This window comes from Vipera ursinii, assembly GCF_947247035.1.
Source record: "Vipera ursinii genome assembly, chromosome: Z".
Lineage (NCBI taxonomy): Eukaryota > Metazoa > Chordata > Lepidosauria > Squamata > Viperidae > Vipera > Vipera ursinii.
The window spans coordinates 29185417-29209433 of NC_139517.1; the positions used below are offsets into that span (position 1 = coordinate 29185417).

General features: G+C 41.2%; 1 protein-coding gene across 1 annotated transcript; it reads right to left on the bottom strand.

The window, feature by feature from the left end:
• Nucleotides 1–318: 318 nt before the first annotated feature.
• LOC310649847 (G protein-activated inward rectifier potassium channel 1-like) lies at nt 319–21923 on the bottom strand (the record flags this gene model as incomplete). The annotated part of the gene is made up of 3 exons (XM_083378657.1): nt 319–923; nt 12041–12257; nt 21273–21923. 3 exons carry the CDS (start codon nt 21921–21923, stop codon nt 319–321), a joined length of 1473 nt encoding a protein of 490 aa, XP_083234783.1.
• Between the last annotated feature and the right edge of the window lie 2094 nt (nt 21924–24017).

Genomic DNA, 24017 nt, shown 5'->3' on the forward strand with positions numbered 1-24017 from the left:
TTTCCAAAGAGAAAATCCCCAAATGAAGATTAATAAATAAACATGCTTCAAAAGGAGGAAGGATAGAACTTAAAAAGAAAAACAAAACAATCTATATTTAAGAGAATATAGTTTTCTCCTTTCACCTACTGTACACCCCTTCCTACCCCACCACTTTATTACCGATTTATTCTTGACTGAAATAATTTTGGTTTTTAAACTGTAGTTGTGAAATTGAATTGGTGTAGCAGCACAGATCAGCTTTGTCAGAATCTTCTTCCTGACTACATTGTGAAAATTTTAGAAGTTTAAAATGCAACCTGATTATCTGTCTGCTCTTTAAGAGAAAAGACCTGAATTCATTTTTCGTAACTTGGCAGGCAAGTGATCCTCCAGTCTTGCCCCCAGGGTGTGCAAGAGCTGAGGTCTCTGCTGGAATTCGAGGTTCCCAGTGGACCGAGCCAGGAGCTCTGATTTGGTTTTGAAGGCTGCCAACTTCAGCTTTTCACCTTCCTGCTCCATGTTGCAGACAGAACTGATCTGCTGGATTTTCAAGAGGTCACCCGTGCTGCAAGCTTTCTCAACACTGGTGGAGCAAAGGCTTGGAATACCTCTCCGGAGATCTCCCTTCCCAGCACAAATCTTCTGAAACTTGCTGGGAAGATGGCTGCTTTTCTCTTCAAAAAATTCAAGGCAGTTAAGAGAGATCTTTTCCCCTCGTCGACTTCTGTGGCTCCCAGTAGGGGTGTTCAGAGGTGATGGGAGAGCCAAATTCTCTTCTTGCTCCCTCACACTATAGGGAGGAGTTGGAACTTCAAAAGTGCCATGAAACTGAGAATAATCCACACGAAAAAAGCCATCTTCCAGCGACATCACAGGGAGGAACCTGTGGCCCCAGAGTACTTCATCCTCTGTGTAAGAGGTTCTGGCTTGGCAAGTCATTCCTAAGAAAAGAAAATAGTAAAGGAACCAAAGTTAGATTTGTAAATTACAATACCAATCAGCCTGGCTCTTCCATGGATTTTTGTTATCATGCAGGGAGAGCAGTGGCAATAGATACAACCATCCTTGTGGGTCCACCTAAAAATGGACGGAGCAGGAAATGCAAACTAAGTAGGGGCTACTTGGACATATTTATATGTCATATTTTAATTTAATTTAATTTAATAATTTAATTTGTATACCGCCCTTCTCCCGAAGGACTCATTTTATGTTACCCATCTCAAAAAAAAATGTGACTCTGAGCAGTGTAGAACAAAAACAGTAATTACAATAATCACTCTATAATTAAAACATTAATATTATTATAAAAACCTAACAGGCTGGAGAAGAGCTTTAGATGTTAAATGCAATTAAACCCATATATTTAATATATGAACTTCCTTCTATATTCTGTGCTGAGTGGAAATGGTAGCACAACTTGGCTGAAAGTCTTCCACAGCTCTTCCATACAATGCCCACCTGGCCAGCTTCTGGAGCCAACTCAGGCCACCACTTCCCAAATATGTTCCTTTAAAATGGGTGAGAAACTTGTGGCTCACTACTGCTAATCTGCACTTGCTTCCTCTAGTGCAATTTGTGTTCAGTTTTGGAGCCACTGGTCTATTGGTTCTACTATTTTCCTGTCTACTTTTCCTCCCTAACTCCCTGCAAAATTGTTGTTCACACAAGTGTGGGTCAGAATATTTCATGTATTGGTTTTGACACCACAGTCCCACTAACATGGCCATTCCCTTTTTTAAAAAAAACAAATCCTGAAGTTTGTGATTTCCCACATCTGCACAGAGAACTGACTTGTATGTATGTATGGCATGTTCAAACGTTCCTTTTTTCCTTTCCTCTGACATTACAGAAGATAACATGAGTGTGGTTTTCTAGTGCCAAGGAAGCCACATCTAAAAAATTAAAAGGGGTGTTGCAGTTTGCTTTGGCCAGAAATAATGTAAAGTCTTGGGAAATTATTTTTAAGACTATTTGAATTATTGGGAAAAGGAAAACCCATTGCATTTGTTTCAAGGACTGTGCCTGGAGCTCCTTCTTGGCTTTGTTCCTTCCTCTCGCTCTGCTTGGATGTGACATAGCCTGGATGTGGCTTATGCAACGTACAACCCCCAAAAGCCTTGAGCAAGGGACCCCATCAAATTGTTATTAAATTGTACTGATTTAACCTAAAACTGGGTGGACAACCATGAGTTTGATTGCCTGTTTCAAAGGCAATCAGGCAGAAAACAAACACATTAATCTGCCTCAGTTACTCCTTTTTTTTTTTTTGCTGAACCTAAGATGTCCTTCCAGTTTGAAAGACATATTTTCTGGGGGAAAAAAGTTTTAATGCGACAGAAGGGGAAAATCATTAAATAAATTACTGAAGAAGAACATGTGCCAACTGAACATAATTAAGCAAGTTGAAATGAGATGAAATGTATCTTTCTGTCTGAGCACCAGACATGATTTTTCTAGTGTGGAGGCCCAGGCACACAACTGTGTTGCCCGCAGCCCAAAAAATGTCGCGTGCTGCTAATCTAACCATTCTGGCAGTTTTGCCGCATTGTCCCATGCCCCCCCCCCACACACTCTTGTTAGGTTGACTGCTGCGGGCTTTGATTAGGCTCTGTATAGGCTTCTTCCTATCTGACCTGGAATTGGGCTCCTTTTGTGCTACCTAGAGAAGACATAACTTTGTGCAACCATAATCTGGCCAGGAAATGCATTTGGTTTTGATGGAAGTAGGGAAAAGCTGTACTAGCTTCTGTTATCTGAACATAATCATGGCACTGCAGGAGATTAGCACTCAAACTCTCTTTCTAAAAAGAAGTAGCTATTAATACGTCTTGGGCTGTTCGGATTCACAGTTTAACAAGTAACTATGAAGGCAGAATTAAGGAATATATGCCATGATTCTGTGAAAGCAGTTTGGGACTCTTTTCAAGCAACACACAATTTGCGTATAACTACAGGTAGTCCTCAGCTTATGACCACAATCGAGCCCAAAATTTATGTTACTAAGTGAGACATTTATTAAATGAGTTTTGCCCCATTTTTTGCCCTTTCTTGCCACAGTTGTTAAGTGAATCATTGCAGTTGTTAAGTTACTAACACCTGGTTGTTGTGAATCTGGCTTCCCCATCGACTTTGCTTGTCAGAAAGTTGCAAAAGGGGATCACATGACTCTGGGACACTGCAACCGTCATAAATATGAGTTAGTGGCCAAGTGTCTGAATTTTGATCACACGGCCACGGGGATGCCACAGTGATTGTAAGTGTGAAAAATGGCCGAAAGTCACTTTTTCAGTGCCGTTGTAATTTTGAATTTTGTTATAAATTGAGGACTATCTCTACACATTTGGCAGTTGAGGCCAACCTACATATATCAATACAATTTTCATTTGGATCCAGCCATGGAGGATTACAGCAGGTCACAAAGGTATGCGAGCCTTTTTATTTCTTCCATGATTCTCTTTGGATGGGAGTGAGAGAAGTTTTATTAGTACCAGTTGTTCAATGCCTAGCAGTCTTTGCAGTTAGTGCATCCCTTGAGCTTCATGTATTCCAAATTTAAAATAACCAAATAAATAATAATTATACACAAGGGCCATCTAGACTCTCAGCCAAGAAAAGTTAAACCAAGCAATCTGTACAAATTATGCAAATTAAACATTGTAGCATCCTCCCTTATTTTGCATAATATAGTGTATAGCAGTTCTATTTTTCATCACAGGTTCTTTTAATTTTTAAACATTTATAAGAAGTTTTTTTTTAACACAATTCTTGCATAATGTGTTCTGCTCTGTCAATTGTAAGGAAGTGAAGCAGCAAAGGACCGTGCTAAGTGAAGAAAGACACGCTGCACAGCTGCAGATTTTATTATGCTGCTTCTCCTACATTGAGATTGTCACACATTTTTAGGTGGATCTCAACAGCCTTAAGGACTAGAAATCTATGTTACAAATAACGGAAATGTACTGACTGCTCTGATGGCTGGATTGTGAACTTCCTTCTCTGTTCCATATACCTTCCTAAATTATAGCATTGGCAAATCCTTTCCAAACATCACTGGTGGCAAACTCACCACAAACCTCTGCAAAAGAATAATCATGAAGATAATCTAAATGAAGTTCTTCGCTATATCCCAACTTTATTTTGTATAATTCAAGGGAGTGTATATAATGCTCCACCTCCTATTTTCCCCACAACAACCCAATAAGATAATCCAGAAAGGAAGCACACCCAGATGAACTAATTCTACTTTTATTATAAGGCTGCATTATTATAATTTTGCAAATCTGAAAGTACATTTTTCCTTGATTATCTTTACAGCCCAAAAAACTAGAAAGGGGTTCCTTTTGTGATGTTTGCTGGGTCCACATTCCTTCTGTGGGTTATCTGAGGGGGCACCTGCTGCCGGCATCAAGTTCCCTTCGTCCTGTGCACTCCCACAGGGAGGGCCTTCTTGCTGGCGGGCAACACCCAGGGGGAGGGCCTTCTCTGTGGGTGCACCTGCCCTTTGGAACCAGTTACCCGTAGAGTTCAAGACTGCCCCTGATTTTCGTTCGTTCCGCCGGGACCTGAAGACCTGTCTCTTTGAGCTTTCCAGCCAGGACTGAGAATTTTAATTTTTAACTTACTGTAATTGGTTTTTAATTAGAGTTACAGGGGTTTTATATTTTACTCAAGGATAATTTAATTATTTAATTGTTATTAACTTTTTTGTATTGTAGTGTTATTTTTAATTGCCTTGTGAACCGTCCTGAGTCCTATGGGAGAAGGGTGGTATATAAGTTAAATAAATAAATAAACAAACAAACAAACAAACAAACAAACAAATAAATAAATAAATAAATAAATAAATAAATAAAGCAAGCTGCCTCTTACTTTCCATTCGTTTGGTGGTAACTCTTCCCCATTTCCCAAGGTCACACCATTACGGATGGTTTGGGCTAAGGGACAATTGCCTGGCCCAAAGTCACCCAGCCAGTTTTTAATGCTGTAATAGCACATGGAAATGACCTTGGGAGTCAGGGGGAAGAGCTGCAGGTTAGACAATGATCAGACAAATAGAATGGACCTTCCCTAGCTTTTTGGACTGCAAAGATGAGAGGGAAAGATGTCCTTTCAATCTTACAAGATTGATGTCAGTGTTGTGAGATAGTCCAAACAAGAAACATACCCAGAAATGCTAGCCTTAACTTTACCATAAGTTTACATTAATAGAATCTTGTAAGTCCCAAAGTACAGCCTCTTATATCACAATTGCCTTGGATGTGGCTCTTCCATCTTTCTCTTAAAGTCATTCCCACATACCATTACATATGCCTAAAGGAGGCCTAGAATATACAGATCCTGTTTTCTAGTACAGTACTTTAACCCCTGCCAATCAGTTTCTGTGTCAGTTCTGGTTCAGTTCAGCCTTTCCCGTTCCCAAAATGGTCTAGAACTGCAACTCCCAGAATTCTCAGAGTGTACACACACTGGCTAGGAATTCTGGATGTTGCCACATTGAAAAAAGTGGCTCTAGTCCTATTTCTTTCAGGAGAGCTAAAGCATAACTATTATCTAACCCAGGGGTGTCAAACTCAATTTCATTGAGGGCCGCATCAGCATTGCAGTTGCCCTTGGGGGGGCGGGTGGGTGTGGCCAGGGTGGGCGTGGCCTACTGGGTGGGCATGGCTAGAGTGCGTATGGCCTACTGGGTGGGCGTGGCCAGCTCTACATCGTTTGCATCAAGGGTGCCTATGGGGGCCTGGGAAGGAGTGGGACAGATCTGGGGGTCTCTGGCAGAAGGAGGGTCTCTGGGCCAGGGCCAAGGCAGCAGGGGCCATTCCCTCACTGTTTCCAGGGTGGCTTTGGGAGCCACATGAAACCACTTCGCGGGCCGGATCTGGCCCCCGGGCCTTGTGTTTGACATGTCTGATCTAACCCATAAGAAAGGTCAGGAGAATGCCATGACAATGTAGGAGTGGGGAGAGCAGAGGATCTTGCAAGTGCTATGTTTGTACCATTCATCCATCAAGTCTAGTTCCTGCAAAGGTAAGAAACAACCTGTGGCTCCATTTGCTGATGAACAATCTCTTAGTAGTTGTTGACTTAGCTCAATTTATTTAGGTATGTTTCACTAGGCCTGTTAAAGAGTCTTATGTGCTTAGGAGGTCCTGAAGGTAAAATACACAAATGGATACAGACTATATTCAGAGAAGTGATTAAGAAACCCTTTTGATCTCCTGGGGTAACAAAACCTTTTATCTCAATATTTCTTTCCAAGCAGAGTACGGCCCCAATGCCTGTTCAGAGTTGGCGGTAGGAGACAATGGTGTCCAAGGGTTTTTACCATCTCTTGACTGGAAACAGCTAGAATCACACTGAAAAACTCACAAGACAATCCAAGAACTGAGAATAAGTAATATTTACTAAAGAAAGTAGGAAGCCAATACCAAAAGAACTGTAGCAACTAAAGTTACAGGCAATCCTTAGCCTATGACTGGAACGGAGGCTGCTAATTATGGTTGTAAATCATAACAGTCATCAAGCGAGTCACCCACACAACTGACCTGATTTTATAACCTTTTTTGTGGTGGTTGTTAAGTGAGCATCACAGTCCTTAAGCAAGCCTATTATTCACTATAGACATTTTTGCCAAAAGCAGTAGTAGACACCGTTTTGGCAGAAACATCATACATTGTGGTAAAATGACTACCTACAAATAGCTGTAAATGCAGGCTGGTTGCCAAGCACCCAAGATGTGACTGTGAGTGGTGTGTATGTGCAATACCCAGCCATTTGAACATTGGAACCAATTTGTAAGTACCTTTAGAGGGAGAGTGTTGTAACCTGAAACAGTTACTAAGTGAACAATCTTGTCAAGGACTATCCGTGTTGAAAAATTATCCTTTTTTTCTAAAAGGAGGTTCCTCTTAGTAGTTTTTCATTCCACCTTAGCCAATGGCCTACTTGCCTTCCTCTTTTGAATGGGTGGGCCTGTTTATATCTGGCCTTTGTTTGTGGTACACTCTGATTTGTTCTTTTTTTTTTTGCCCTGGCCCTATGAGAATTAGCACAGTTTTGGAACAACTCCAAGGGCCACAAAAGCCCCATGTTCACGATGTTCAACAATATCCAACTACCAGGTAGTCATCGACTTTTGACCACAATTGAGACCAAAATTTCCACTGCTAAGAAAGGTAGTTGGTAAGTGAATTTTGCCCCATTTTAACTTTTTTGCAATTTGTTAATTGCTGCACTTGTTAAATGAATCATGTGGTCATTAATGAATCTAGCCCAGGGGTGTCAAACTCAATTTCATTGAGGGCCGTATCAGCATTGCGGTTGCCCTCAAGGGGCCGGGTGGGTGTGGCCTGGGTGGGTGTGGCCTACTGGGTGGGCGTGGCTAGAGTGCGTATGGCCTACTGGGTGGGCGTGGCCAGCTCTACATCGTTCGCATCAAGGGTGCCTATGGGGGCCTGGGCAGGAGTGGGACAGATCTGAGGGTCTCTGGCAGAAGGAGGGTCTCTGGGCCAGGGCCAAGGCAGTGGGGGCCATTCCCTCACTGTTTCCAAGATGGCTTCGCGGGCCACATGAAACCACTTCACGGGCCAGATCTGGCCCCCGGGCCTTGTGTTTGACATGTCTGCTCTAGGTTCTCCCATTGACTTTGCTTTTCAAAAGCTGGCTGGGAAAGTTACAAATGGTGATCCCATAAGCCCGGGATGCTGCATCCATCGTAAATACATACCCTTTGCCAAGCGACCAGTTTTTGATCATGTCATCATGGAGATGCTGCAACGGTCCTAAAGTGAGAAATCTAGTCATAAGTCACTTTTTCCAATGCTGTTGTAACTTTGAATGCCAACAGAATGAATGATTGTAAGTTGTGAACTACATGCAGTCATAATTTCCCCTCCTTCCTCGGCATTTCCTTCTGACAACTCCTAGAATTGCTTGCTACTGGCCATGTGGAATGGGGCTGATGGGAGTTGATAGAAAACATCTGGAGGGCAACATCTGCCTCCCCAGAATTTAGGGCAAAGAGCATTTTAGGCAGAGTTAAATCTACAGTGTTTGTCTTCTCTCTTTTTAGGAATGTGTAAAAAAATCTCAGAAGTCTTTTTTGGCCTAAAGTCTGTAATAAAGAATGGTTGAAAATCTCAGAACAGCTGAAATACATTTATATTTTATTATACTTTTATATTCAATATTTAAATTAATAATTCTATTGCCCAGAGTCACTCTGTGAGGGAAATGGGCAGTTTCAAAATATGATAAATAAAATATGATATATAAATCATAAGAACTCCTTTATGCCCAATTCTAAGTCACACAATCATTGACTGTGTTTCTAAAGAATTACGAGTGTGCCTTGTGTCGGGAAAAATGTGGTTTTGTTTGAATTTGCCCTGTTTCCTTGATAAATTCACTACTCCTAAAGAAGAATATGGTATATTAGCAAGCTGTACTTAGAGCAAAGTTCAACCCATACCTAACCAAGACCTATTTATCTTCCAAGTTAAGATTAAATTGAAAAATATTGAGCAGCTATTCTATCTTGCCCTCCTTTATCATTAAGGACAAAGTTCACTAAGAAAGCATTTGAAAACAAAAAAAAATGATTGTAATCATGAGGTTACAATTGGAAGATGATAATAACCCAGCATAAGATCCTGTAGAAATATAAAAGCTTTTTGGATTAAAATTTGGTGGAACATGCAAAAGATTTTTAAGAGAAAGATAAAGTTTTCTCCGCAATTGTTTCTATTGGGTATTGTTGTAGATTGTGATGTTAAAGAAACTAACTTGATGCTGAACATGATAACAGCAGCACGGTTACTGGTGGGACAATATTGGAAGAAGGATAGTTTGCCCACTATAGAAGAATGGGTGTTTAAAGTTTCGAATCTTGCAGAAATGTCTAAGATTTCTGCTTATTTGAAAGATCATTCACAGGAAAGATATATTTCAGTTTGGAGGAGATGGATAAATTATATCCAGAACAAATATGGGACTAAAAAGATCCATTTAGCTTATGAGTAGATTTTAGTGGGATATTGTTATTGGCACGTTGTTTGTAGTTATATCAAAGGGGAGTTAAAGCACACTATGAATTTGGTTAATTGTATATTACGCATAATTTTTATTTAGAATATGTTTATTGTAACTATAATCCTGTATTTAGCTCTGGGAAGTGTGGGGGGGAAAGTGGGTGGGTTTGGGGTGGGAGGGATTTGGGGATATATTGTAAAATTTTGTTTTTGTAAAACTCTTTAATAAAAAAAAAGATCCTGGAAATGCTAAAATGCTAATCAAGAACAACTACTAGTCCCCAATGCCTTTCCCCACCCTAACCGCCCCTCTGTGGGCTCTGCTCAAGCAGGAAACCCTATACCATTTCAGACATATGGTTGTCTGATCTCTTTCTAGAGTCTCAATATCTTTTTCTAGTTGCTTACTTTCTAGGCAGCTGGCCAAAACTTCTGGTTTAGAAGAATTACAGGAGCTATGGACCTTCTACCCATCTGGATGGTGCCAGGTTGATGAAGGCTCTCATTGAGTCATCAGCTGCCAGGAACAACTTCTCACCGGGGAACATCTTGTCCTCCAACAAGGACAAAAATATGCAATAATAGAAAAGGCAATCTTTTCCCAGAAATTTTGCTACCAAGAGAGTAATAAGTAAAAAAAAATGGGAATGTACAGTAGTCAGCAAAAGAGCTTTCCTGTGTCTATCTCCCCGTTTTAGAGGTACTCTGTCTTTTAACAGGAGCCATTCCAATTGCAATAATTTCTGCACAGATTTTGCAGAATTTGAAGGCAGGTCCTGCAGCTGAACCGCCAGCTGACATCTGGAGAGAGCTGGCTCAGATTAAGCCCTGGAATAATTTACAACCCAGTGGGAAGAGAGTGTCTTCCCCTTCTTGTCTTCCAAGGCAAGAGGTCCTCTCTATTTTAACAATGGTAAATATGTCAGAATTTAAAAAGCATCTCCTCACTTTTAATGTTGCTTCATTAAATATGTGCCACTAAATCAGAATGGCCTTGCTACAGATCACATAATTAACTTTCTGTAACAGCTGTATTTGTTATTTGAGTTCTTGGAACTCAGCACAAAGAACAGAGGTTCTCCACTATTCTTAAATGGTGAGTATAGGATAGGTGGGGAAGGGGCATCCATGACCTGCATTTGTCATAAGGCAGGGATCTTCAATCTTGGCCCTTTTATGACTTGTGGACTTCAACCCCCAGAATTCCTCAGCCACCATGCCTGGCTGAGGAATTCTGGGAGCTGAAGTCCACAAGTCATAAAGGGTTTGAAGTTTGAAGACCCCTGTCATAAGGCATGTAAAATGGGGGGTGGGAGGGGTTCATTGCATAGACATGGCCACCTTTTGACTTATTTTTAAAGTATTTCACTCACTCACTGCAAATGAATTGGTTGTATATCCCACTTATCTTTAAAGACTGAACAGAGGGGGGACTCAATACAGGGCAGCAGGCAGCTGGCATCAAAAATGCTTAAGGCTGATCAAGGTATTATGCACAGTGAAGCAGCTTCCTCCAAGTGTAGCTGGTTTAAAGGTTTAATAAGGCATTAAATGCTTTCTTATTCATTTGTCCAGCTACTCTACAATTGTGGCGTCTTTGGTGCTCTCTGAGCTTGGTGGTTTTCATGCACACATTTCATTACCAAACAAGGCAACATAATGATGTTACCTAGTTTGGTAATGAAATGTCTACAAGAAAGCCATCAAGCTCCAAGAACACCAAGCATCTCACAGTTTAACCTTGAGGTACAAATTCTTTTCTATTATAATTCCCTATCTTATAATTGAGAAACTATTCATCAGCGAAATATTCAATCATGCTATATGGGGGGGAGGGGGGGAAGAGAGATAAATTTGAGCCAGAATTCAATACTAGGATTAACAACAACAACAACAACAACAACAACAAAATAACAACAACAACAACAACAACAACAACAACAACAACAACAATAATAATAATAATAATAATAATAATAATAATAATAATAATAAAGTTGGAAGGGACCTTGGAGGTCATCTAGTCCAACTCCCTGTTCAGGCAGGAAACTCTATACTTCTAATACAGGATATGTCTTAAAGCATATGAAAGCTTCCATATAAAAATACTGTCTGGGAGGCAGGTGGCAATAGTTTTCTTTTTCAATACTGAAAAAATCATCATAGTCACAGATAATGCTAAACAGTTTCCAAGATCAAGCACGTTTCCAAGCATGTTGGAATCCAAATGAGGAATCTTAACTAGCTGGTAGGTAGAATATATAAATTGTATTCACATAATAGTTCTCTACACTAAACTGAACTGTGATTTATTTAATTAATCAAACATTTAAAGTCTACCCAAGACTCTTAACTATGAACTGCTATCAGAGCTGACCTGGCATTTGCAGATTTCCTTTCCAGAAACACCAATGAACCATTGCTTATTAATGTGAATAGCCTTGGGCTAGATGTCCCTATGTTCAGTGAGCCACTGAGCTATGTAATAATAAATAGTAAGAATAAATAAGAATGTTTCTTATATACTTCCCCACTTGACAAATTAATTATTGGGGATGTGCATCAGATTTGAGTTTGAGAAACGCTAAGAATCTACTTCCTATTTCACCTCTGCCCTAACACACAAATGATTGCATGAGGGAAGTGCAAAGTGGACGACCCTTTGAGGTAGTCCAAACAAAAAAGCACAACTATGAGTACTAACTCTACCATTATTGTAAGATTACATTTAAAGAAACTTGGAAGTCTGAGAATATTTCTCTCTTCCTTTACTTTTATATCGCAGAAAACTAGGGAGAATCTCTTCTGAAACGCTTCTGTGGGCTGAGATACCTTTTGCATGACAGTTATCTACTTTGCATTCTTCCTGCTGCCTCTCATTCTCACATAGCATTACATTTGTCTCCCTCTTTCCATATCCACAATAACCTTGCATTTACTTACAAGGTATCATAAATAGAAAATGCAATATGTTTGGAATTAATACCCTAATATTAAGTTTACACTGATAGGCACCTGATTGTATCACTTACCCGTGGTTTCAACAATGCCTTCAAGGATTACGACAATTTCAAACTGCTCGCTCCTTAGGGATCTTTGTGAGAGGGCAAAAAAAGGACTCTTATCATTGATTTCATGACAGATGGTTAGAGGAGAAACGAGGAACAGTTGGTCGGCCCCAGTTCCAAATCCAACATCAAGCTCGCATTGGTCTAGTGGCAAGAATTCACCTTCTGGTGTCTGTCGTGACTAAAGATAAATGGAATAAAAAAAGAAATAATTTCAGCAAATTAAGAACTAATTTTGCAGCAGCAAAAGGAAGAGAACTCTTTTCAGTAATATTCAGAGCACTTTGCAGACTGCAGAGGTTTGATAAAAATTAACTTGAGAGAGATTTTAAGGTGAAACTCAATGGCAAAATGGAGTTTATTGGGACAGATTTAAACTCAGCCCCCTTCCACAGTTTACTTAGCACTTTGGATCATATTCTCCATGAAGTCTAATCCAAGACAGGGCCCATTCCTCCAAGCACAAGTGTTAGGGCACAGCATCGTCATCATTGTTAGCCATGTTCGGCCACTCTATGGATCAGCACTCTCCATGCTCCTCAGCCTTGCACCACCTCCTTCACATCTGCCATGGTCATGCTCATGTCATCCTTTAGAGCAGGGGTCCCCAACCCCCGGTCCATGGACTGGTACCGGGCCACAGCATGCCAGTAACTGGGCCACACAAACCAGAACAGCCCCATCCACGAGATGCAGGTAGCACACAAAACCATGCACCCTCTGGTCCACAGAAAAACCTCTCTCCACGGAACTGGTCCCTGGTGCCCAAAAGGTTGGGGACCTCTGCTTTAGAGTATCCAGCCAGCAGGTACTGTACTAGGGCAGCCCTTCTCCTTTGTCCTGCAATCACTCCCAGTATGGCTGATGTTTAGAGTGAATCAGCTCTCATGACATGACCAAAGTATGACAGCCCCTGTTTGGTGATTTTGGCTTCGAGTGATGTTTTTGATGTAAAGTGATAAGTGGTAAGCAGATCACTTATAAATAGGCATTGCTGTGAGTTGCCTAATTTGGTTCCCAGTGATCTACATCCTTATTTGTTACAAGGATTGAAAAATAATGGTTTCCAAAATTATTTAATTCAAATGCTTTGAAAGAAGATCCATCTGTACATCTATTCCAGCCTACCCAACTTCAAATGCCCTCCAAATGAATTCCCAGCTCAAAATTCCCAGCAATAACACATACCAGAAATACATAAAGATCCTCAAGCTGGAAAAAAAACAGAGTTAGATACATTCATTTCTGAAATTACCAAGCCCATCAGACCTCAACTGAATGGGTCATGACAGTTTATCCTCTCTTCTGTTTTGAAAGAATCTGTTAACAGGGATCCTGGTGGATGCCTTTCTTGTGAAGGGAGAAGGTTGGCATTACATGTAAGGATAGAGTTAGCAACAGAAAAGTTGGGATGATTGACTTTAGGATGGCATTTAGGATGCCAATCCTCAACCCTGTCTTCAGATGAACCACTTCCAGCAGCATGAACTTTAAAACATTGCCTTAAATACAATTAAAGGCAATAAAAACAGGGCCTGTAGTTTAGTAGCAATACCCATCGCTTGCTGACAAAAGATCATCTCATTAGAAAAAAGAGCAAGTTAGTTGAATGAATAATTTCTGACTGAGGTCTCAGAAAGCCATGATCAGAACAGCCAATAATGGGTAGGTTACATCTGAGGGTTCAATAAATGAGCCCAGATCTGATAGCCCTAACTTAGGGAAACTCAAGAGGACAAAGAGGCGGTAGATTCAGTTACAGTAGTATTTCTCAGCCACAGCAACTTTAAGATGTGTGGACTTCAACTCCCAGAATTCCAGCACACTGTCTGTGGAATTATGAGAGTTGAAGTCCACACATCTGAAATTGTTGAGGTTGGGAAAAACTGGGTTGCAGCATTACTTATGTGTTCAGTTAATTGTAAATCCTGGGTTTTAAATGGGATCACAAACGGAGCATTTGCATGCCTTGTGCTCATTTGTAGGACTAAGCAAAGTTTATTTTCAGGCTGATCTTGGAAAAATGCTTGTTTTGCAGAGACAGTTGAAGTAGCCTCTTTGCTGATCAAGTTTAGTGTGACAGGGAAAGCACAGCAGTAGCCTTTCCCTCCTGGACAAGTAGACATGTTTTGCTCAACCATGGTTTACAGATAAACCATGCTACCTGAATTCACATAACAAATTAAAGAAAAACCACAGTAATACAGACCACACAGATTGGAGTCCCACAACTTGCTAAACCACAAGCAAATTTATACATATTTTTCTACGGTATGTTAAGAAAGATGGACTTAATCTGTATTCAGAAATGGGTAGATATGATTACAGTTTCAAACAGAGCAATGCTTCATACCCAAAGGTTCTTTTTTCATCATTTTAAATAAAAGGACTGGACTTACATTTTATGCTAAACTATTTTATGCTTTTATTACTGTTGAGTCTCTCATTTGTGCCACAAAAATTGAGACACCTATTGGAAATGGTGTCTGCTATCTATTGTCTGTTTTTTCATAACCCAGAACCAATAACCCTATTTGTTACACATTAACCACAGCAGGCTACATTCACAGACAATACATTACAATTATAAGCCATAATGGCTGGATTTGCAATACGTTGCAAAGCTAAAGCTAACATAATTTCCTGATTAATATGTTGTGTGAACACCCCTTCGAGCATTTTGATGGCCTCATAGGTTTTCTTGCTTCATTGAGATATTTTTCGGGCTTCTAAGGAAAATTCTCCTTCTGCTTCCCTCCCCACCAACCCCCAACTCCTTTTTGCCACTCCACTGAGTACAAAAATCAATCACAGTAAGCCATAATGTGTTTCTGTCTGGCTTTGGTGACTTGGTGCAATGAGTAAGCCCAGCCATTCTGGCTATGAATCAGGTTATATTGCTTATTTGTAAATATGCATAGGAGGATGGCATAGCACCCCTTCAAATCCAGCAGACCTTCAGGTGAAAATATTAATTTTTGGAAGCTAACATATGCCTCCTAATAGTCAGATATTCCTTCTTGTTTTTGCAACATTTTTTTTGTTATTGTTGCTTGCCTTGTTTAATAATGTTTTGCCAAGCTTACAGCTTGGAAGCTCATCTAATCTATAGGCAGGAGCTTGCTCAGTATTGCTTTTTTGCTCCTAATGCAAAAAAGATTGCTGAAACAGATGCGAGATATGCCTGCTTTTTTTTAATGATTTCTGATTAATACCACAACCTATGTTTTAATGCAATTTATGAATGTAACCTTCTTTGGAAAGATTCAGCTTCTCCAGGAGAGTGATTGAAGAATTTCGATGGAAAATGCTCACTTGACACCTGACCATCAAAAGCCTAACCTGAGAGCTTTTTCAAGATACAAACAGAACAAGGAGGAACAACTCTGAGTTTCTACATATTTAGGAAATGCAGGATTGGAAGGTTGAAAGAAAGCATTAAATCTATCCTAATCTATCCAAAATCATTTAAGTCCAAAATTTGAAATGATTAATTCTTATTTTCTCTGTACTGTTGTGGAGCATATGCTGAAGAGAGCTACTGTTATTTAGCTGGTTGCAGAAATCTAGAATGCCATGAAATATCAGCAGGGCTACTATTGAATACTGGGATTCAGTAGGCAAGGAGCAGATCAGCATAGTTACAACATTATTTATTGACTCAAACTAGAACTGCAGAACTGCAGGCAATTGCCTGTAATTTATACTCTGAACCCACAGGACCTTAACCAATCACCATACTTGAAAAACCCACCCAAATATGAATGTTCAAAGTTTCCCTCCAAAACAGTTGGAGTTAACAGTCAGGGTCATCTAAAGCAGGGGTGTCAAACTGCCGGCCAATGGGTCAGACATGTCATCTGGAAGCCGCACCCACCCCATTGCCGGCAATGGCGAAAAGGCTCTGATATGTTGCTCGACGTCACATGACGTCATGACTTTGACATGTCTGATCTAAAGGTTAGTTTCATTTTAGCTTCACAAGCAGTTGGAGTTAAGTTAGTTTCACTTTAGCAGGGATTAACACAACTTTATATATATTCACTACATAACAGCTACTGTGTTTATTGGCCATCATTGATGGCCATGTGGATTTTTTGTAGCCCAGATATTGACCTAATGTGCAAAGTAATTTCTTTACAAGATCTGAAATATAAGATAGGCTCGAGCTAGCTGAGAGATGTGTCTTGCTTGAAGTCCAGAATTTCTCTTTCTTTTAGAATCACTTATTTGAGATAGATAAACTACAGCGTTGCTTCTCAAACTTGGCAATTTTAAGAAGCGTGGACTTCAATTCCCAGAACTGACATAATAAAACTAATATATTGCACAGCAGAACCTTAAGCTTGATCCAACTGACATGAATGCCTATGCAACCTCAACTTTCCCTTAAGAACTCTGAAAGACACAGGAGAGACAAGATTCCAGATTCTTCACATTTACTCTGGAATGCTGGGTATTAGAAGCTTGATCCTGACATTTACTCTGGTATGTTAAGAACTAGAAACTTGACTTCTAAAAGCCGAAATGCTCAGATTGCTGGAAAGGAAGAAATGCATCCCCTATCTTGCTTTTGACCTTCAAATGCCACCATTGGAATCCAGCTCTAGGAAGTGCTGAGATGCCTGCTGGTGCCAACTGCCACAACCTGCCTGCTGTCAAAAGTCTCCAGCACTCACCAGGGATTGCATTTGATAGTCAAAGCACTTGGTTTGGACTAGGGCCACAAGTCAGAGAACAACTCGTTCCAACACGAATGACAGCTTGAGGCACTTCCTACTCTTGTGCCATGGCTACAGCAGGATGGGGAGGAAACAGTTCTTGCCAGGAGGAACAAGGGCTGGCTAGCTGCAGATTTCCTTCAAATGCCACCCTCCAATAAGAGCAGAGTTTGGAATTCATCCTGAGGTTTGGGTGGCTGATTCAGTTTGGAAAAAGAAAGAAAGAAAGAAAGAAAGAAAGAAAGAAAGAAAGAAAGAAAGAAAGAAAGAAAGAAAGAAAGAAGAAAGAAGAAAGAAAGAAAGAAAGAAAGAAAGAAAGAAAGGAAGGAAGGAAGGAAGGAAGGAAGGAGGGAGGGAGGGAAGGAAAGGAAGGAAGGAAGGAAGGAAGGAAAGAAAGAAAGAAAGAAAGAAAGAAAGAAAGAAAGAAAGAAAGAAAGAAAGAAAGAAAGAAAGAAAGAAAGAAAGAAAGAAAGCAATGTTCAGTTTCACAACTTGAGAGGTGAGACCCTGGCAAGATAATTCTTGTCAGGGGGAAGGATGAGATAAAAACGCTGTACATTGCTACAAGTATCTTGTGTGTCAAAATAAAAAGATAAACAATTACACAATATTATTAGCATTACCCTTTATAATAATCATCATTCTTTTATTACAGGATGTAGACCAGCATAATGCTTTGAGAACACCAGTTTTCTTTGCATTCCATTAAATGCCTTAGTTATTTTTATGGTGGGGTGCTATTTATTACTCTATGGGGTACATTTCATGACCAAAAATTTATGAGAAATTACTATGGGCTGAAACAGAGGGTCAGTTTATTGCCACTGAAAGTAATAGGGCTTGTCATCACTAACTGGTCTGATTGGTTTCAGTAGGGCTTAATTACAGATAACTATTAAAAATACAAATATATGCATGTGTAGAGAAGAGTGATGAGCCAGTTTGGTGTAGTGGTTAAAGCACCAGGGTAGAAACTGAGAGACTGTGAGTTCCAGTTCTGCTTAGGTATTAAAGCCAGTCACTCTCTCTTAGCCCTACAACGTAGGCAAGGGCAAACCATTTATGAAAATCTTTCCAAGACAACTTCAGGGACTAGTCCAGCAGTCTCTAGGAATCAAGACACTCAAAGGAACAAAGAAATAGACAAGTCAAGAAAGAACCCCATGTAGTTCAACAGGATTTATCATGAAATTTAGTATGTCTGCAATTAACTTGCAATGAACAAGAAACAGATAACCGTAAGGGCCTATTAGAATATGTAAGAGGTAACCTTCAACATTTGAACACAATAAGGACCAGAATTGCCATTGCAAAGCAAAATAGTGGGGAAGTGAGTTGCATCCAATTTTACAACTTTTTTTGCCGGTTGTTTAAGCAAATCACTGCAACCATTAAGTGAATCATGTAGTCATTAAGTGACTCCAACCTCACCCATAGATTTTGCTTGTTGGAAGTCAGCTGGGAGAGTTGCAAATGGAGATCACATGACACTGACATATGGCAAACTTTGTGAATGCATTTCCATTGTCAAGTGCCTGAATTTTGATCAAGTGACCATGAGGTTGCTACAATGGTCATAAGTGCAAGCACTGGTTGTAAGATGCTTTTTTCAATGCCATTGCAACTTCAAATAGTCACTAAAAAATGGCTGCAAGTCAAGGATTAGCTGTACTGTAAATCTGGAAAGTGCCACTTATAATAGAATTGTGGGAGAAGGAACTTAGCAGGTAGGACCCAGACTTAATTAGAAATTCATTACACTTAGTTTTCATCTATTCCAGTTCTATTACTAAGTAGTGGTAAATCTACTACTCACATCACGTTACAGGTGAGGAACTTTGATGACAGAATTATGGGGGAAAGGATACTTAATTTTGTGTGTATGGGGGTCAGATATCCATGTCTTATTACAATTTGTGCAGAGATTTTCTAGATTATTCATAACATGCAAGGGTATTAATGTCTACATTCTTCAGTGTCACTGTGGTATAGGAGTATTCAAGATTGTGTAAAAGAGAATATTCAAGACATAATTCAGTATTTATTGGCTTTCACTAGGCTCTGGAAAGATATTACACACAAGTTGAAAGCTTGAGAGTGTAATTAGTGTTATACTATTATCATTAAAAAAAACCTAAATTCACTTGAATTGTCAAAGGTCAACATTTGTACTGATGCTTTCATTAAGTAGGATTATTTTTATTACACTCAACACTCAACTTAGATGCTTTCTTTTAAAATGATATCTGTCTTTTTTTCATCTGGGAGCATCATGTACTCAGCTTGATTTTTTGGAGAAATATTGAGGCAGCAGAAAGTGCATCCAGATTATTATTATAAGAACAAAAGCAGCCATTTCTGTAATGCTACAAATTTCATTTAGCAATAACTGTCCACCATTACAGTATATTTATCACATACACCTCGCTTGTATATCAGTTGTAAAAACTGAGAAGCTTAAAAATAGACCATCTTTTTACAAGTTGGAAGAGAGATCCAAACTATAGGAAAATAAGACTGGGAAAGTCTGAGAAAATTTAAAAAAAAAATCAAAATGAAGACAGACATGATTTGTACCTAGTTGATTTCAGTTAATTGGAAGTCATCCTGCTGAAGATTTCAAGTCTTGCTAGCTTCTGAAATGGTGACTATTACAATTTCTTATGTCCATGCATGTTTTCTATGAACAGCATTGTATAGGGCAGGAAAAAGATTAAAGCAGTATAGTTGCAGATTTTCTTGTTCTTTCTATTTCTTTCTCTGGGGGTTCCTCTTTGTTTTCCAAAAACAGCTGTTCTAAACCCCTTTGTCTTCTCTATGAGGTCAATAAATTGCTTACAACTGTCGGAATTATTTTAGTTATTTTCCCCTTTTCTAGTGGATGGAAGTGCATTGCATTGAACTGTTATATTGTTCTACAAGTAAATAATAGTTACTCTACAACTTGTTATGATAATGATCTGTCTGACAGGTTCTGCCGTAAGGGTATTATTTGGTAATCTAATGCTGTCTTCATTTGATTTCTCAGGTACTGTAGATTTGTAATTTGACTGACGTGTCTATAGTTTTAGACTCTGGATGTTTAGCACGTTCTTCTTTAGACGGTATGGTGTGGAAGGCTAAATTTCTACACTAAAGCCCCAGCTTAATGTTAGTCTTAGGTTCGGATAGGAAACTTGTTTATTTCATGCAACGTGAAATTATGACAAAGAGGAAGTATATTTTGAATTCCTCACTGCCAAGGACAGACCTGCCTGGAGAGGTTGGAAGGTATTCATAGATAGGAAATATTCAATTCCAGAGAACATAGAAAGGTATCCACTGTCTTTGATTCCCTGCCCACAGCACTTTCAGTGTTATTTTTCTTCCTGGCTGCTCTTCTGGATATTGTTTGCTCCTGCTGTTGTACAGTGATTCTGACCTGGAAGAGAGTGGGCTGGGCGTAAATTGGTTTGGGCGAGGGCTTCTATGTTGAACAGATTGTCAGGGATGGCAGCTGTGGCAGTAGCACCAGTCTCCTGCAGGGAAGGAAAGACCTAGAATCTATTCTCTCCAACTGGTGGGGTCAAAACAGAAAACACTAACCATTTATTGGCACTGCAGAACATATGTAGGCACCAGCCAAGGCCGCAGAGGAAAAGTGGAAAAGCATATTGCATGTGCTTAAAGACATTCTTCTATTTAGCATGTTTTCTCTGTCTTTCAGAACTGGATTTATAAACATTTTGGGCTAAGCCCTTGCTTAAATCATGCCGCCCAAATTCAAAAGCATAGGGCATTTGGGATGGAATCTTCTCCTAATTTTTTATCTGTGTATTAACAAAATTGATACTCAGTAGGAAAGCTCACTAATGACTTATAGTAACTCAGATGTACTTGAAAAAAATCAGTGACATTTTCTAACTCGATTGCTAACTGAATGTTTGCTTGGTTTTGAAGTTTGTTTGTTTTTAAAGCTGAAGCTGTGAAAAGCTGAAGTTATTGAAATTAAGATATGCCCTGATCCTATGAAGTTACGGGAAATAGTTCCCTAATAAGTGCAAAAGACCACAATTGTAAGTATGTTATATCCTCAAAATTAAATATCCAAAGCAAAATCTGGAAATGTGTATGTTTTACCAAATATCACAAAGCATACATTTTAGTAACAGTGAACATTTATTATCCTTGTATCCCTGCTACAACTCCTCAAGTCTATTTCAGCATAATATCTGCTGATGTGTATAATTTATATAGCAGCTTTCCTTTACCACCAGCTATCCTATATGAAATATCCTTGCCTTCTCCAACAGCTCTTTGTTCCTCCTTTGCAGAGGGAAAAATAAATAATCTCAGAATAGGAAGCTAGATCTGAAGCTTAAAGATAGGCCTTTGCTATACCCTAGAACAGAGCTGCCAAGATCTGCATGCAAGAAGATAGCAAGAATCTTAACCATCATGAGCCTCCCTCCCTTCCACGGAATCCTTTAACCCACCTTAATGAGTTTGCAACGGATCTGGGCTGAGACCATGTGGCTGTTGCGGAGGTTGCCCACCCGAAACATAAGGCAGAGTTTTCCATCTCGCTGTGAGATGACAGCAGCACGGCTAAACATTAGAGTTTCAGCACGTTTCTTGGGTTGGGACATTTTGATGAACATGCACCCGATGAGGAAGGCATCAACCACAGAGCCCAACAGTGACTGGAACAGAAAAAGCACAATTCCTTCTGGGCAACGCTCAGTAATGTAGCGATGACCGTAGCCAATGGTGGCTTCTGTTTCAATGAAGAAGAGGAAGGCTGAGGGAAAGTTGTAGACATTAGCTACACATGGGTTATGTCCTGAACTGGGGCTGTGGTGTATATCTAGGTCCCCACGCAAATAAGCAATCCCCCACCACATGGAGGCCATCACCAGCCAAGCAACAGTGTAGGTCAGCAAGAAAATTAGAAGGTTCCAACGCCACTTGAGGTCCACCAGGGTGGTGAAGAGGTCGGAAATGTAGCGACTGTTCTCACTGCCCAGGTTACCATGCTGGACATTACAGCGGCCGTTCTTGTCTACAAAGCGCTGCCGTTTCCGATGAAATGGTGCAGCCACCACTGCCTGATAGTCATCCCCAAACTTTCTTCGCACAACTGACATCCTGACGAGAAGGAGATTTACTTACACTCTGTGTGGTAGTAGTAGAACGAAGGCTGGTCTCAGTGTGGAAACTCTGTTGTTTCATGCAAGAGACCCAACATAGGCAAATATTAGCAGAGCAAACAGCCGCTGGTGGTGTCTTCCACTTGGCATGGGCAGTTGTTGGAGATTAGTGGAGCTGAATCTAGAGAGGTTCTTTCTGTGTCGCTGCCTTGGATAGCACAAATAAAATCCAGATGACTGTACAATCTTTATCTGATTATTTAAAACATTGTCTTAGGAGAGGATGATGCTGGGGGGACAGAACAAACACTGAAACACAAGGAAGGGACCCAACTGGTTTGGCCGCTACTCTCTTACGATGCCAGTGGACCGGCACAAGAGATAGGATAAGGTCAGCTTATTGGGGACTGCCCATTCGCACGTTTTGGGTGGTCGCTGGCCAAATGTCTTGCAAGGGGTGGCTTCCTTCTGGAATGGCACAGGCTATCTACCACAGTCTTATAAGCACCAAGTCTGCAGGCAACACCAGCAGGAAGCCAGGCTTTGTGCTGCAGATGTGAGAGTGGAGAAGTAGATAGATGCCTTGGTGATGCCCTCTTGAATGAAGCTCCCTAGCCCCGGGATCAAACTCAGCCAGGTTCGTGGGCTGTAGCGGTAACCGGAATTGGGTTGCGGTAACCAACCTGCGCTTAGGTGCTTGACCGCGGCAACGTTCTGAATAGAGCCGACGGGGAACTCGCAGTTGAAGGAGTAAGTCCTGCTTCGGTTGCTTTATTTCTTCAGTGGTTCTCTGCCCGGAATTCCTGAAGTGGACGCGTGTCCCCCTCTCGTGGACGGGAGTTCCCTTCAGGCGGCACCTGGCGAAACTCGGGGCTCCCCAGTCGAATCGCGCGGATTTGAGCCCCACGACAGCACGGTGAGAGGAACGACGGCGGTCGGGCTGGTCGAGCCAGCGAGGAGAAAGCCTCGTCTCCTGCCTCTGCCCGAATCCTACTTCCCCTCCTTCAGCCCCTGTCGCGGCGCGCTTGGAGTAGCTCTCTGAGAAACTTCACCTTTGCGGTCTTGTCCAGCTGCGGCGGTGGCGGTTGCAGCGAGCGACGGGTCTTGGGCAGGCGAGAAATTGGGAGGCAGGCGCTTGAACGAGTCTCGGGTTGTGGCCGAAAGCTCCGAGCGAGCCTGGCGAGTAGCTGACCGCGCTCCACGCCGCCCCCTAGCGGCCGCTGCCACCACCACCCATCCGGGACGCCCCTTCTTGCCTCTTCTGGGCGCTGTGGGGGCTCCGCGGCGCGATCGTTTGTCCCCCCGGCAAAGTGCGTCCACAGCTGTCGGCGGCCTCCAGCGGACGTTGGTGGCAGACCTGCAATGGGATCTAATCTTTCCTCCTGATTCTCGTGGCTCTGGGCGCCTGCCGCTGCTGCTACTGCTGAAGGGATCCCGTAGCGGAGATGGGAGGCGGCGAAGAGCGAGCTCCGTGGAGCAGCGGTGAGTCATGCGACCGAACTACACAATGGCTCAAGCCCCGTGTAAGAACGGGAATGGAGAAGTGGAAGAAATCCGAATCGGTGCCCGGCTTCTCTTTCCTCCCTACCCAACTCTGCAGAACGCGCAAAGCTTGGCTCTGAGTTGGAAGCGCAGCGGGTGATTCCCTGAAGGGGCTGTTTCTGGGACAGGGTGGAGGGGGCAATGAAAAATGGCTAGGGTTCTTCCTTCCACCCAAGGGCTGAGCCAGGCAGACTCGTGGCCGAAAACCTCTGAGCGTAAGCAGAGTAAAAAAATTTAGTGGCACTAGAGCTGCCACCTGTCTGAACTTAAGATGTGAACGGGACTCAAGGAGATACAGTCCTACCAGGAAGAAATGCAGTCAACACAGTACAGCCCCAGTCCAGTTCCTGATCTTAACTGTGGTCTCCTCTATTATTTTCTTCTGCCGATCTTTGGTAAACAGCATATGCTGAAATACATTTCTTCCATAGTCCAAGCCAACCCACATCTCCACTTTAAAGCTCTCTAAATCCATGTGGATCATTTGCATCCCACAATTCCATAAATGCAAGCATCTTTATGTATTTTACAGGCAAAATAAACGACCAT